The sequence below is a fragment of the Engraulis encrasicolus genome, chromosome 6 (genome assembly GCF_034702125.1).
Source record: "Engraulis encrasicolus isolate BLACKSEA-1 chromosome 6, IST_EnEncr_1.0, whole genome shotgun sequence".
NCBI classification, from domain to species: Eukaryota; Metazoa; Chordata; class Actinopteri; order Clupeiformes; family Engraulidae; genus Engraulis; species Engraulis encrasicolus.
Window position 1 is genome coordinate 28403264 of NC_085862.1, and position 16231 is coordinate 28419494.

General features: G+C 48.1%; 1 protein-coding gene across 9 annotated transcripts in view; it reads right to left on the reverse strand.

Moving 5' to 3' along the window:
- Nucleotides 1-1148: 1148 nt before the first annotated feature.
- The window catches only part of opa1 (OPA1 mitochondrial dynamin like GTPase), a 69650-nt gene continuing 54567 nt past the window's right edge, over nucleotides 1149-16231 (reverse strand). For all 9 annotated transcript variants that reach the window (XM_063201189.1, XM_063201186.1, XM_063201188.1 and 6 more), the window contains 2 exons: nucleotides 4191-4263; nucleotides 1149-3708 (listed from right to left, as the gene is read on the reverse strand). In XM_063201189.1, the coding sequence (XP_063057259.1) occupies nucleotides 4199-4263 (65 nt within the window). In that variant the 3' untranslated portion in view covers nucleotides 1149-3708; nucleotides 4191-4198. The remainder of the gene's footprint in view (nucleotides 3709-4190; nucleotides 4264-16231) is intronic.

The window sequence follows — 16231 nt, forward strand, 5'->3', positions numbered from 1 at the left end:
GTATCTCGAAAGCGTCTTTGCGAACGACGGTAGCAACGTCCTTTGTAAGAGCGACGCAACTCTCTCTCGACAGCGACGCTCACCACTAAATCCAAGGGAATGGTAGGACGGTCTTAAGACGGTTAGCAACGACAAGAATCGAGAAACGGACCCCAGAACTGTAAAGGTGTCTGGTCCTGGATATGAAAAGAGGAGGATGCAAATTGAGCGATTTCAATGCTCTACAACATTGCCAATTCCGACAGCATTCTGTATGGGAAGAGTGATTAATATGGATATTTTATTTTGGTCAAGAAAAAAAAACTGTGGTTAAATTTTCAATTTGGATTGACACACAAAAAAAAGACATCCTGTGGTGTGAGCTAAAAAAAACCTGGTGCGGTGCCTGGTCACGCACCAAAGGTGAAGAGTTTCATTGCAAAACATTGCATGTAAGCACCATTTTCTGACTTTTGCATTTTATTATTGGAAATGACAGACATCCTTTCATATAGGGGTGAATTCTTGCCCTTCAAATATTTTGAATTCTTCTTTTTAAACCTATATAAAATGCATTTTGCAATGTACCACAATGCCAAATATAAAAACGTAAATTTCCGAATACGGATATGTCATTTTGCAAGGAAGTTCTTCATTTCTTTTTGTGACTTGGGGTGCGTTCCAATACGAGACCTTGCGTCCTCCACTTGAGCTTGTGGCCTCGTACCAGGAAGTTATATGTCATGATGACATCACTGACAACAGCACTATATTTCATTATCTCACAAAAGCTCAATTGTAAAGTCATTTTGTCATTCGCAAACTGGATGGTGAAATTGTTTTGGCTAGGCTGACAGCGGGGAAACTTAAATGTTATCTCCACGGAGGTGGAGCCAGAAGGCAGGGCGAGGCCACAAGCACAAGTGGAGGACACAGGGTAGCATATTGCAATGCACACTTGGTGTGTGCCCAATGCGGCAGCGAGGCAGGGATTTTAACAGTACTGAGCCCCAAAATAGTGGCATACCCCTTTAAGGTGGGAGCAGAGAAAGCACAATATCAGACAGCACAATAACACTGAACCAGACTGTTGCCTAGTTGATTGATGATTTGAGCAGTTGATGATTTGAATAGCAGATACACACACACATTCTGGATGAAAACAATGGCACCGTTTCTGTATTTATTCACATGTGTTTTAATCTGGAATTGTATCTTTTTAACACCAATTTAATAAATAAAGCACATCGGATGGGTACACCATGCAAACATTACAATCTACCAAAAAAAAAGTATCGCTTGTGTATGACAAACTAAACCATGGACCTCCTGTTATGATAAGCATTTCCCTCTCCTATATAATGAACAGCTCCATGATTTTAGTTAAATGAACATTTACACATTTGTATTATATAATATATACCCATTTACAAATAACATGAGTGGCTTGAGAGACCGATATGATCATCTCTTCCAAAACACTCCAAACAGTTTTGGGTTTGAAAGGTGGGATTTGTGACCGAAATAAAATTGATGAGGAACATATATCAAGTGCAAAAAAGAAAAAAGAGAAAGAGAAAAGAAGCAGAAATATGCTGGATGGAAATAAGAAAACAGGGATGGGGGGGTGCAAATCCAATGAAAGGCTTAAAGGGAAGAAGGGACAGCTGATGGGGAACATTTCTTTAAAAACAGCAGAACCAAAAAAACATACACATCGGTCCCGCTTAGACTACGTACACACGCCAGATACAGTTTGGAGGCGACCAGATGATCAGTAGCTACGCTAGTAAGAGGAGAGAGTGAGTTTGTGGATGGAAATGAGAAACAGGAAAAAAAACACCAGTCCGTTCTGAAAGCCCCCACTCTTCCACACCATTCCCTCTCTCCCACCTTTCTCTCCACTCTATTCTTCCTCCGAGGGAAAGGAGAATTACTCACGTCTTCTGGGAGAAAAGGGCTAAGGGTGAGAGGCAGATGGAGGGATGGAGAGAGAGAGAGAGAGAGACAGAGACAGAGAAAGAGCTGGAGGCAGAGAGAAAGAGAGAGGAGAGGAAAAGGCGGCCAATCATATGTTGAGACCAGCTGCGCAATATCGCTCAGCCCCCACCGCCACAATCCCCCACAACCCCCTTCTCGCAGTGGAATCCCGGATAGCCTTAAGGACAACAGCTCCTCTACCACAAAACATGAAACAGAAGAGGGTTTTTTTTTGCACCTTTTCTTCAAGAAAGCCCCACATGAAATGGCACTAAGATGAGATCTGACCAGTCTCCAGGGCTACAGTGTTGGCAAAAATAAAGCAAACACAGAGACCACCACCTGTCAGAGATACATCCACTCGACTCCAAGCGGAAAGGATGACATTTTCTTTTTTACATGCTCAGTGTAGAAGTTTAATCACTCTCACATGTTTCGTCAGACTTGTGAAGGTTAAAAACAAACATACACATTATCATTATCATCAGTCAAACTCAAGATGGATGCTGCGCAGTTCACATGAGCGAGAACGAGAGAGAGAGAGGCCATCTTTGCTGTGAAGCAAACAGTACATTATCAGTCGCTGATGAACTGCAGCACTTTGTCTACTGTTTAGAGGGTGGCTAAGAGCGCGATCCAAAACCATGAGAAAGCCTCTACAAATCCCGGGGAGTGAGAGAGAGAGAGGGAGAGAGCCCCATGGACAGCCATGAGGGACTGTGGCTGATGTTAAGTGCTGCCTGCTCGGCTGACATGAAGCTGGTGTCCTCCTCCCCAACGCTCACAACCAGGCCTGAACAGGCGAAACGTCCAGCAGATGCATCCGGTGCAGGAGTGAAGAAGAGGCTCCCCGCGAAAGGCAAGGCAGATGGACAGATGAGACGGATGAGGACAAGCCGGAGAGCGTGATGAGCATGGAGTGGGGGAGGTAGAGGAGGGGAGAAGAGAAGTGCAGTGGGGTGGGGTGGACAGGAGACACCTGTGCAAAACCTTCATTTGTGAGGAGACAGGGAGAACAGGAAGGTGAGGGAAGAGGAGGAGGTGGAGGAGGAGGAGAAGGGGTGGGAGTGAAGGTACATAAGTGTGTCTTTTTTTCCTCACTCTTTCTTTCCTTCCTTTCTCTCCTTCTGTCCATTTCTTTTTCTGCTGAGTACATTCACGTGGAGGACATGTCTGTGGAACGCATCAAGTACTTTTAAGCTACCACAGCCGAGTGGTGCGTATGGAGGTGGTGGTGGTGGCGGTGAGGGTTTGAGGAGGGGAAGGGTGGGGTGGAGTTAGGGTTTTGGAGACTGCATCCGGCTGTGACAGAACACCACTCTTAGACAGGGCTTATGAAGTGCTCCATTCCCAAAAGCACCAGCACACTACTGGTGGGGATGAGCTCTCACTCCCACTCACTCTCTGGCTCGAGTCGGGCACTTCACTTATCTTCCCCTCCTGGAGCAGCTACTGGGAAAAAAAACTTGTCTGCTGCAGACTTGTTTTAGGGTCTGCGTGTGTGTGTGTGTGTGTATGTGTGTGTGTGTGTGTGTGTGTGTGTGTGTGTGTGTGTGTGTGTGTGTGTGTGTGTGTGTGTGTGTGTGTGTGTGTGTGTGTGTGTGTTGGGGGTGGTTGTTTTCATGTTAAAATAAAATGTGGGGCAAAGATGATGCCTGGAGAGCAGTCAATTTACAAAAGGGCTGGAGGTGAACTAGTCTTCTTTGATCAGTGCATGTCTTGTGAACTGCAAAGCTGCATCCAATGTTTCTGTAAGAGACAAAAGAAATAAGATGTTCTTCAATGCATGATCCATGTTCACCTGATCATTTGAACTGATTGAAACTAAGTTCTTTTATGGTCTTCATAAGTGCAACTGAACTAAAGATTTTGTTTTATATCAACACATGCATTGTCCTAGTCTAAAGGAACTCATGATGCATGTTCACCTGATCATTTGAATTGATTGTGAAAAATTCCTGCATTATTTCAATTTTAATTGAATGAAGAGAAAACACCTTAGACTAGGCGTTCCTGTATACTTTTTTAGGCCTTGTCCTTCACCAAGTTCTTTTATGGTCTTCACAAGTACTGAACTATAACTGAAACTAAACTTAAGTGAACTGAACTAAAGATTTTGTTTTATATCAACACACGTGAATTGTCAGAGTCTAAAAGAACTCATCAATCTGAGAGAACCTGGATACGTCACTGCTGGATTGTGACATTTGAGTGTAACAAGATAGGATTACCTGCTTGTCTACTTCTCTTTGTGAAGGGCTTCGATGAATGCTTCAAGTTTCTCTTGAATTTCCCGGACCTTTTCTGTGGAAAGACACACAAAAAAAACCACAGAGGATAAATGCTCGACCTTCTCAACTCCCAAGCTTCTCGCACAAAATATATTCAATTCATGAACAGATCAGGCTTATTTTACACCATTTTATAATCCTACATGCACTTTGGCACGCACCACGATATCTTATGTCCTCTAAACCATGACAGTCTATATTTTTAACATGTGGAAGAGTCTGGAAAAGAGCTCTCTGTGGTTCTGTTATAGTCTCATCGTTGAGTTGATTCACCACAACTTTGAGCAGAAATCTAGGGGTGGCCATGGGCGCAGGGGCGGAGCTATAGGGAGGGCAAGTAGGACATTTGCCCCTGGGGCCAGGACCCTCCTGTATTAGTTCTGACCTTGGCAGTCTGTATGGGGGGCCCTATCAGCGCGTTGCCCTGAGGCCCTGTGTGTAATTCTGCTGCTACTGCATGGGCATATCGAAAACACAGGCCCGCACGATAAATATGCAGAGTGGCAGCAGTCATAGATAACGCCGGCTGCGTAGACACATGTCTGCACCTCAAAAGCTCAACAGGTGGCCATTGCAGTAATCAAACTGATTCCTAGAATCAAGGCCACCAACTCAAACTCAAGGGGCAGCCAAGGGGCAGCCGTGGCCTCGTGGATAAGAAGATGGGCTTTAGATCAGAGGGTTGCAGGCTCAAATCTCAACCTTCCACTCCTTATCTCACTCCATGGTTTGAGGTGCCCTTGAGCAAGGCACCTAACCCTACACCGTTCCAGGGACTGTAGTCAATACCCTGTACTTAAAAAAAAAACAAAAACAACAACTGTAAGTTGCTTTGGATGAAAGCGTCAGCTAGTAAAGTAGCGTAATGTGAGTTCTCAAGGCATGTATAAACTGGGCATACAAGTAGGACTTTCATACGACGGAATTCTTATACATTCGCTTTGGACGTGTCTGTGCTAAATGAAGATGCATTGACAGTGGATGAAACACCCTCAGAACAGGGCTTCCAAGTGCAGAGAATAGACCTGAAGCACCAAATTCTCCTGCGAATTCTCTGCAGACACGCTCTTTACAAAGCCATTCAGAAGCTGTTGTCAGCTCTGAGGATGATCGCAGCCAGGTGGACTTTATCTGTCGAGCCGTCCTACTACTAAGGGCTTACTCCCTTCCCCTGGGATGAGCGATGAGGAGGATGAGGAGGAGGAGGAGGAGGAGGAGGAGGAGGTGGTGGTGGTGGTGGTGGTGGTGGAGTTGAAGGTAGTAGTGGCGGTGTTGTTTGCCGCTGTGGCTTAGCGGGTCACTTCTCCATTTCGGGTAAAGAGCAGATGGTCTCTGTCGATAAGGGGGCCCGGAGACGCGAAGAGAAGAGAGGAGAAGTAAGGCAAGAGATTGGACTGTGTTGCCTTGCCGGAGAAGAGCGGGCCAGGGTGTTCTATTGCACGGGGCACTCATCTAAGCGAGAAAGCCACATCAAAGCTTGTCCCTCAAGGCCCAAATCAAACGGCTATTTAGTCGCACTGAAAAGGACGGGAGCCAGCCAGCATGCGGGGGGAGAGAGAAAGTGAGACGTGGCCCAAAGAAAAACAACATTCCAACTTTGAAAAATAACAACCCAGCCCCCATGCATGCATTCACCTACACCATCTTCTCCACTCACGTCAACCAAGCCAGTCCCCCTCCATCCACCCATCCAAGAGTCTTGAATGGGCAGCCAGCTACCTGTCAGTGACTCCTAAGAGGTAAGTATACTCAGGACCTCTGCTCACCTTACAAAACAAGCCAGAGGGGCGTTGGGAGGTTTGGGGGGGATTCTGAGTAACTCGACCTGTGTGGACACAGTCAGGAAATTAATCATTCATGAGTCCCCTCACCACCAGGACCACAAAAACAAAGTGGCGACCTCTACCTTAGTGTTTCTCAACAGGGGCGCTACAGCCCCCCCAGGGGGGCGTTGGGGGAGCCTTAGGGGGAGCGTTGAGAAGGATACAGCTGAGTGGGGGCGGGCCTTAGTTCCCATTGAGGGGCATTAGTCTACTTCCTTTTTCAATACTAAAGGGGGCGTTGGCAGGCTTATGATGATGTCAAGGGGACGTTTGTTCAAAAAAGGTTGAGAATCTCTGCTCTCTACCTGGCCAGTGCATCAGTCTTGAAAAGGGGGCTTTTGGTAATCACAGCCAGTCAGCGTGCTGCACTAAAAGCCTCCTCTTCTCTTCTCTTCTCTTCTGGCCTCCGCCAAGGTGCTCCTCTCCTCTTCAAAAGGCTCTTTAGCCCTGACATGGTTCTTTGTAGAACTCTGGGGGGAAAACCCTTTTCTTTTTCCACATCAAGATCAGTCAAGTCATTCAACCCTCGACCAACCCTTCCCACCCTCACCTCCGCCCCCACACCTCACACTTCTATAACGGTAGCAAATGACCTGACGGGCCCTGCTGTGTGGCGGTGCGCCGCAGGGCCCCTGGAGCTGCCGTGATGTGGCATGGTGTGCTCTGCAGTACCGTACAGTAACAGCATAGTGTGGTGCTGCTCTCTGGAGCCGGAGTTGGGGTGAGTGGACGTAACTCAATCCTCAGCAGGAGCAGCGGTGGTGGTGGCGGTAGTGTGTGTGTGTTTGGAGGGAGTGGGTGGTGTGGAGATGGAGGTGGAGATGGAGGTGGAGGTGTCCTGCTGTGCGTGTCTGTGTGTGCGCGTGTCTGTGTGTGCGTGCGTGTCTGTGTGTGCGTGTCTGTGTGTGCGCGTGTCTGTGTGTGCGCGTGTCTGTGTGTGCGCGTGTCTGTGTGTGCGCGTGTCTGTGTGTGCGCGTGTCTGTGTGTGCGCGTGTCTGTGTGTGCGCGTGTCTGTGTGTGCGCGTGTCTGTGTGTGCGCGTGTCTGTGTGTGCGCGTGTCTGTGTGTGCGCGTGTCTGTGTGTGCGCGTGTCTGTGTGTGCGCGTGTCTGTGTGTGCGCGTGTCTGTGTGTGCGCGTGTCTGTGTGTGCGCGTGTCTGTGTGTGCGCGTGTCTGTGTGTGCGCGTGTCTGTGTGTGCGCGTGTCTGTGTGTGCGCGTGTCTGTGTGTGCGCGTGTCTGTGTGTGCGCGTGTCTGTGTGTGCGCGTGTCTGTGTGTGCGCGTGTCTGTGTGTGCGCGTGTCTGTGTGTGCGCGTGTCTGTGTGTGCGCGTGTCTGTGTGTGCGCGTGTCTGTGTGTGCGCGTGTCTGTGTGTGCGCGTGTCTGTGTGTGCGCGTGTCTGTGTGTGCGCGTGTCTGTGTGTGCGCGTGTCTGTGTGTGCGCGTGTCTGTGTGTGCGCGTGTCTGTGTGTGCGCGTGTCTGTGTGTGCGCGTGTCTGTGTGGTGTCTGTGTGTGTCTGTGTGTGTCTGTGTGTGTCTGTGTGTGTCTGTGCGCGCACGCACGTGTGAGGTTGGAGAGAGAGGGTGGTGTGGAAATGGAGGTAAAGAAGTCATGGTGGAGGTGTCTCCTGCTGTGAGGCGAGGTGTGCGGTGGCAGAGGGGGTTATCCCTATCCATCCATCCATCCCGGCCCGGGCCGCCAGAGCAAGGCAGGGCTGAGGGGCCGCAGGGATGAAAGGAGCACGGGGAGGCTTTTTTGTGCACACACACAGGCACACTCTCCACACACACACACACAGGCACACTCTCCACACACACACAGGCACACTCTCCACACACACACACACACAGGCACACTCTCCACACACACACACACAGGAACACTCTCCACACACACACACCCTAACACGTCCCCGGCACCTGAAACATTAACCTGCCAAGCCCTGTTAATGTAGTCACACACACACACACACACACACACACACACACACACACACACACACACACACACACACACACACACACACACACACACACACACACACACACACACACACACACACACACACACACACACACACACACACACACACACACACACACACGGGGCGAGGGGTGAGGTGACGCACACGCATGGCACACACACCTGCACGTGTGGGGGTAGGACGTACACACGATACGCTGGGAAACGGAGAAGTGTTTGCTAGTTTATACACACACACACAGTCACACACACTTCTGGCTGGAAGCAGAAATTCCCCAGTCTTTTGTTACCGTGTTAACACGTCAGAGTAGAAAGGAGAGGGCTGAGAGAATAAGCGGGGGCGAGGGTGAGCAGAGCAGAGCAGAGCAGAGCAGAGCAGAGCAGAGCAGGGGGAGATTACAAGCCCTGATGGGGGCTGAGACCCAGAGTAAGGCCACGCTGACACGGCAGCTGTGGAGAGGTGCGAGTGTGTGTGTGTGTGTGTGTGTGTGTGTGTGTGTGTGTGTGTGTGTGTGTGTGTGTGTGTGTGTGTGTGTGTGTGTGTGTGTGTGTGTGTGTGTGTGCGTGAGTGTGAGTGTGTGTGTGTGTGTGTGTGTGTGTGTGCGTATGTGTGTGTCCGAATGTAAGGCAGAGAATGAGAAACCGAGAAAAGGTGTGTGTGTGTGTGTGTGTGTGTGTGTGTGTGTGTGTGTGTGTGTGTGTGTGTGTGTGTGTGTGTGTGTGTGTGTGTGTGTGTGTGTGTGTGTGTGTGTGTGCGCGCGTATGTGTGTGTGTGTGTGTGTGTGTGTGTGTGTGTGTGTGTGTGTGTGTGTGTGTGTGTGTGTGTGTCTTGCGGGGCTAAGGCAGGTCATAGCCTGCATCAATTGGAATGTGCCACACGAAGCCACTAAGCCATTAACACCGCTCAGAAAACACCCGACACCTGTAGCATGGGAACGGGGAGGCACTCGGCATAACTTACTAGCCCTGAGAGCTGCTACATGCCACAAGTTGATATGTTCCTCTTTAAGCTGCTGAAAGGGAAAAAAGGATTCACACACCGCAGAAGCTGCCGTGGTGCGATTTATTTAATGAATATACCCAACACCTGTAGCATGGGAACGGGGAGGCACTCGGCATCTTCACCCTGAGAGCTGCTACAAGTCAAGTCAGCATGTTCCTCTTTAAGCTGGTGAAAGGGAAGAAAAAACACACACACGCACACGCACCGCAGAAGCTGCCGTGGTGCGATTTCTTCAATGAAAATACCCAACACATGTAGCATGTGAATGGGTAGGCACTCGGCGTATTCACCCTGAGAGCTGCTACATGCTATAAGTCAGTAGCTACGTTTACATGAGACATTTCATTCAGAATTAACTCACTTTAATTCTGAATGAAGCTTAATTCCACCTTGAAAAACGTCATGTAAACACTTCACAATTCGGAATTAAATGAAAGACCAGGGTAAAGTTGTAGGAAGCATTTAATTCTGAATTATTGATACGGAATTAAAAACGTCATGTAAACATAGCCAAATTGTTCCTCTTTAAGCTGGTGAAAGGGAAAAAAAGGAGCCACACGTTGCAGAAGCTACCGTGCTGTGATTTATTTGATGAAAAATCAGCACAATGTTTCAATCTGCAAGGTCTTCTCCAGGTCTCATACGCTGGTCTCAAATGCTCACTCTTATTGTTTGGAATCGCTAGCAAAATGCATGAAAATGCTTTTTATGACTCAGATAACAATGGAACCCTTTCTCTTCAACCTTTCTCTCCGCCTTCAGATCAGCTGATCAGCCCCTTTATTAGGATGACAGCAATACTTCATGCATATGACTGCAAATAATATATTGCATTTTGCAACTTCACTTTGTCTGTAAAATAGTGCGTCTCACTAAAGAAATAAGAAAGGATTAATATAGCCCCCCAATTCATATTACTCATAAGACTCACCAGTATGCTATCTGGATGCATGAATTGTCTGTAGGAACTCTTGGTTTCAAAATGTTACATACTCTCCTCACTACACCTCATTTTGAGTTGGGTTAGTGGAAGTGTGTCATCGAGGCAGACTGAGCCCAGTATTGAGGGTGGTGCTGTGGTGTAGGGCAGGGCAGGGTTAGGATGCATGTCTCCGAGCGTGTTTTCTGGGTCGGTTTGTGTGACTATTGGCTTAAGGGGCCTGTGAGAAACCCATATTTTATACCCCTGCCACCATCTGTTGAAGAATGTGGCGTGACGGGCGGAGAAAAGCCCGAAACAAGGCGCCCCCTTCTTTGGGAGGCTCAGCGGAAATGTGACGGAGGAGAAAAGCGGCTCTGAGTGTCTTCTTCTCCACTCTCCCCTGACAGACTGCTGCAGGCAGGAGGAGGAGAAGGAGGAGGAGGGGAGGAGGAGAGTGTCAGTGCCGGGGGATCTAAAACTCCATTTAGCTGCCTGTTTACCTAAGAGATGAGCCCTGGACACATCCATTCATGAGCTGCACTCTCACCCACACCCTCCATTCCCCATCCCCATCCCATCCCATCCCATCCCTATCCCATCCCCATCCCAATCACTCCAAACTACCACCCACCCAACCACCCTCCCATCCAACACCTCCCTCCCGGTTATCTGGTCATGAATATTCCCATAATCCTGCTGGCTCCTTTCCCAGAAGCGCCGCTCTCCTCCAGCTCTCCTTTCTCTCTCTCTCTAGCTCGCCTCTCTCTCTCCCGCTCTCCCATCTCTGTCGTTCTCTCCCTCATCAACGGAAGGGCTTTCTCTGCCCATTCACACTGCCTCCTCCAGCCCCGCTCTGCTCTATTGAAAGGGACCCGAGCTGATCTCCACATGAAATGATATCTTTTTCAATCCCACTCTGCTGCGCTACTTTAAACTCCTCAGGCTGAGGTGGCAGAAGGCTCCAGCTCAGTCCAGAGAAAAGCCTTTAAATGACCTGTAATTAGACTGCCCCAGTAGCAGAATGGACAAACAGAGCAGACAGAGAGAGAGAGAGAGAGAGAGAGAGATGAGAGAGAGAGAGAGAGAGAGAGATGAGATGAGAGAGAGACAGAGAGAGAGAAAGAGACAAAGAGAGGAAGAGAGAGAGAAAGAGACAAAGAGAGGAAGAGAGAGAGAGAGAGAGAGAGAGAGAGAGAGAGAGAGAGAGAGAGAGAGAGAGAGAGACAGACACTAATATAGGGAAACGTAAAAAAAAAAACCCAGGACAGAGATGTGTTGAGGTGGCGAATAAGAAAAAAAAAAAAAAACAATGACAAGAAAGTAACAGAGCATGTAATAATGATACAATAAACACACAAAAAAGAAAAATGGGAAGCCACATGAATCATCATCAGAAGAGAAGAGAGGAAAAATGAGTAATTGACATCTCAAAGATGCTCTAGTGTTTGGGGAGGGCATCCTCCGGGCACTTTGAAGAAAAAAGGAAAAGAAGAAGAAGAAGAAGAAGAAGAAGAAGAAGAAGAAGAAGAAGAAGAAGAAGAAGAAGAAGAAGAAGAAGAAGAAGAAGAAGAAGAAGAAGAAGAAGAAGAAGAAGAAGAAGAAGAAGAAGAAGAAGAAGAAGAAGAAGAAGAAGAAGAATAGGAGGAAGGAAAGAAGGGAGTGTGCAGCAAAGCCCACAAATTAGAAGGTGGTAACGGAGAGATTTCAGCAGCTGGCGGAATGCCACTCTCTCTTTCTCCCCTCCTCTTCCTCCCTATCTCGCTCTCTCTCTCTCTCTCTTCCACAGACTCTCCTCCTCTCTCTCTCTTTCTTTCATCCCTCAACCCCCCTCTCTTTCCCCTCCTTTTCTTCCCTCAATCTCTTGTCTTCCTCTTGTTTTTTTCTCTCTCTCTCTCCTTCACTGCTCTTCTCTCTCTCTCCCTCTCTCCCTGACTCTCTCCCTTGTTCTCCACCTTCTCCTGGGTTCAGAGATGGGTCGTCAGAGCCTGGGGAAACTCCCGCCATACCTCCTCCAAAAACACGCATGACTTGCCTGCCAACAGTCACAGCCATGCATCTCATGTCTTTCACACAACTCATTCATGCAGCACACACCCCTAGCGCTACAGTAAGTCAAAACCCGTCATATTTAGCAAAGATTTTTATGACCATTTAGATGACTGGCTGTGAATAAGGAGGAGCTCCTTCATGCTCTGTTATGGTTCTCTCTGTGTTGCACGTTCCAAAGCATCAGGGTTATGAGTCACTATCCCTGCGATAGTGATCTCTTTTGCTTCCACATAAAGAGAGACAGCTATATCTCCTCAAGGTAAAATATTGCAGTTGTGCTCGCAAGCCGTACATAAACATCCAGTCCCAGTCACACCCAAACTATGTCGTACCCAGCAGACTACCAATCCAGATTGAAATGACATCTTTGCTGTGCCCCACTGCAGGAACAATGGGCTCTTGACGAGGAATCAAACAGAACACTATCTAGCAGTGCTGCAAATTGCAGCAAAAACGGGCGTAATTTTTGGGTTTTTGATTGATAGGTGTTTTTCTTTGCCATTAACGACAGGCCGGTGTGTAGCCGCTCTTACATTTACACATCAACTATGCTGTCTCAATTGTTCACATGAGTAAAGTGCTTTTCTCCTACATCACTTTATGATATAAAAAAAACACAACACCAACATCATGCTAGACAATTACAACACTGACTATTGTGTTACTCATGTTTTTGTTGAAGAAGATAGTCACCCATTACAGGCTATTGATGGCTAACTGATGGCTGCACTTCGCCTTCGATGGGCAGCACTGATGTCTGAGAAGCCAGCGAGGTGGCTGGTCAGTGTCAGCGAGAGACTTAGAGAGGGAGGCTTTACTGGAGGAAACCCTTGAAGCATCCAAGTGCGTCCTTCACCTCCTACTCACCACATGCCACGGACCTGAGGCAAGCCGCTCGTATATCAGCGGGCCCGTGTGTGTGTGTGTGTGTGTGTGTGTGTGTGTGTGTGTGTGTGTGTGTGTGTGTGTGTGTGTGTGAGTGTGTGTAACTACACGTCTGTGTCTGTGTTGGTCTGAGCCAGGCTGCATCACAGCACATGGTGCTGATCTACGGTCTCCCCTTTCTGGGAGAGAGCGACTCGGCAAAGGAATGAAGTGCAGCACGATAAGATGCTCCCCTGCATAGGCCGCCAGGGAGAGGGGGAGAGATGGATAGAGATGGAGAGGAGGAGAGAGAGAGAGAGAGAGAGAGAGAGAGAGAGAGAGAGAGAGAGAGAGAGAGAGAGAGAGAGAGAGAGAAAGAAAGAAAGAAAGAAAGAAAGAAAGAAAGAAAGAAAGAAAGAAAGAAAGAAAGAAAGAAAGAAAGAGAGAAAGAAAGAGAGAGAGAGAGAGAGAGAGAGAGAGAGAGAGAGAGAGAGAGAGAGAGAAGTGTAGAGAGGGGGGACCTGGTTTTAATGTAAAGCACAGAAAGGAAGTGATGCGGCCCTCAATCTGCCACTAAATCCGTCGTGTAGCGCGCCGCACACTATAAAAGCAGAGCCGAGGGGGGCGAGAGAGGAACATAAAACTACATGTCAGCAGCACTGTGTGTATGTACAGTATGTACAGTCATGTGCGCTTTCCTGCATGTGTGTGTATCTGTGCACTTCTGTGAACTGTACAAGTCACTACAGCGAGTTCCTATCAACAGGTCTCGTTAACGCTGGAGCGTGCATGCACGCGTGCTTGCTTCGATGAAAAGGCGTGCGTGAACACATGTTTGCATGTATGTTAAAGAGAGGTCTTCAGAGAGATAGCGCGACAGTCTCACAAATCTGCGGCTGCCCTCATGCTTAAAACAGATGCCCCTACGCGGCACGGCAACAACTCTTAATACACAGGCACACACACGCAAATATGCACACGCACGCACGCAAACACACACACATGCGCAAACGCAGACACATGCGCAAACGCAGACACGTGTACACACGCGCAAACTCAGACACGCGCAGGCGCATGCGCGCGCGCACACACACACACACGCACGCACGCACGCACGCACGCACACGCACACGCACCACGCACACGCACACGCACACACACACCAGGGCCTGCTCTGGCCTGCTGCCCTTCTGCAAGACAGCGACTGGTAAAATCAAATGGAGACCTTTATACCCCCTTGCCTTCCACCCACAGCAGGAGGATTTAGTTGACCATCATTTTTCTAACATCTCTGCAGAGCATTCAAGGATAGCATGTCAACAAGAACTGGAGATGATTCAATTGGAGGGCAGTGGGGGAGACGACACAGCCGGCGGCATCGGCATGGTCAAAGGAGAAACGGGGAAATGACTTTATGAAATTAATCTGCATCTGAGAGATCTGCGGCCAGGAGGAAGAGGAGGAGGAGATAGGGATGAGGGAAGGGGGAGGAAGTAGAAAAGGACGAGACAAGGAGGAGAAAGAGAAGACGGACAGGAGGAGGAGGAGAAGGAGGAGGATGAGGCAAGCAGGAGGAAGAGGAGAAGAACAGGAGGAAGAGGAGGAGGAGGAGGAGGAGGCAAGGAGAAGGGGGATGACGAGGAGAAGAACAGGAGGAGGAGGAGGCAAGGAGAAGGGGGATGACGAGGAGAAGAACAGGAGGATGAAGAAAGAGGAGGCAAGGAGGAATAGAGAAAGAGGGGGAAGACGATGATGATCAGGTTATGAGGGGCAAAAAACAGGAAGAGATGACCATGTGGACCGTGTGTGTGTGTGTGTGTGTGTGTGTGTGTGTGTGTGTGTGTGTGTGTGTGTGTGTGTGTGTGTGTGTGTGTGTGTGTGTGTGGGTATTAAGTAAGCATTAAGTAAGTAGATAATGGATAGTCTTATGACACCCGCAATATGAGTCACACTTCACCTGAACCATTCAGCAGATGCTTCACGTTATGAACTAATGATCTGTCTGAAACACGCTCGCTACATTTGGGTTAGGAAATAGCAAGACACAAATTGGCAGGGATGGGCAGATAAATGCATTACTAAAAGGTGAATAAAAGCTTACAGCTCCATGCCTGCTGTTAACAAATACCGCAAGCACCAGTCCAGAGCTTTAGTGCTCACTAAGGGATCTCTGCACTTCCATTTGGCTAAAAAACCTCTGAAATGTCTGGTAGAAACTTTGGGAAAAGTAGCCAGTAGGGCTGAACCTAGTCTGCAGCGTACTGGTCTGGTACAACGCTCCAACACACACACAGCATTGTATTACAAACACGATGCCTGCACATGTTTTTGGTGGTGCTGTGGTATGGCTCTCCGTGCTGTTGTTGATCTGCAGAGCAGACCTACCGCAGGTTTCACTAACATCCAAGAGCTGCCACCTCATTTTTTGTTGTTGAAAAGTCCACTTTTGGCCCTCGGTTACACGTTACAATACCAATGTTGCAGCGCCTATTCTTGTCTGGGAGTAGTGTTTGTAAATACGAAATTAAACACGAGGCTAAACAAAACGTTTTTGTGACTTGAGAATCAGGGCTGGACTGGGGGAGAAATAGGGCACGAGCACGTTTGGCTTTTAGCTGTGCAGAACTGACTCATCGGTGAGTCCCCGCACCCTCATGGGCCACTATTTTCAGAAATGTAAAAAAAATAAAACAATATTTGATTTCAATTTAAAAAAAAATAGATAGGGGACCACAAGGGTGCGGGGCCAAACGGGAAATGCCCGCTATGCCAGATGGCCAGTCCAGCCCAGCTGAGAATGCCAGAGTAGTGGAGTTGTAGCGGCCCATTATAACGAACGTCTGGTCACAAAGCTGCACTGCCAGACAGAAATAACCCACGGCAGCAGCTCGTCTTTTGCTTCTTGATGTTAAACAGACTGTCAAATACAAGCCAGGACAGGAAAAATTACACGATTCATATGCTTTGTGTAACTGAAGTGTGGTGTGTGCGTGTGTGTCTGTGTGCATGTGTGTAAATAAAAGTGCTTCTGGTGACTCCAGAGGCTGCGAGTCTATCTTCTGCATATGAACAGTTTCGTTGCAAAACGACGTATCCACCATTTTTGACTTTTGCATTGCATTATTGAAATTGACTGTTCAGACGTCCTATCATCTATAAAATCTTGCCAATGAAATATTTTGAGAACATACTTTTAAAACTTATATAAAATGCATTTTGCAATTTAATTCAATGCAATGGCCAATACAAAAATGTCAATTTCCAGAAATGGATATACGTAATTTTCCAACAAACCTCTGCAGGACCACCCTGGACTGAACACACTCTGGAGGCCTGCCACA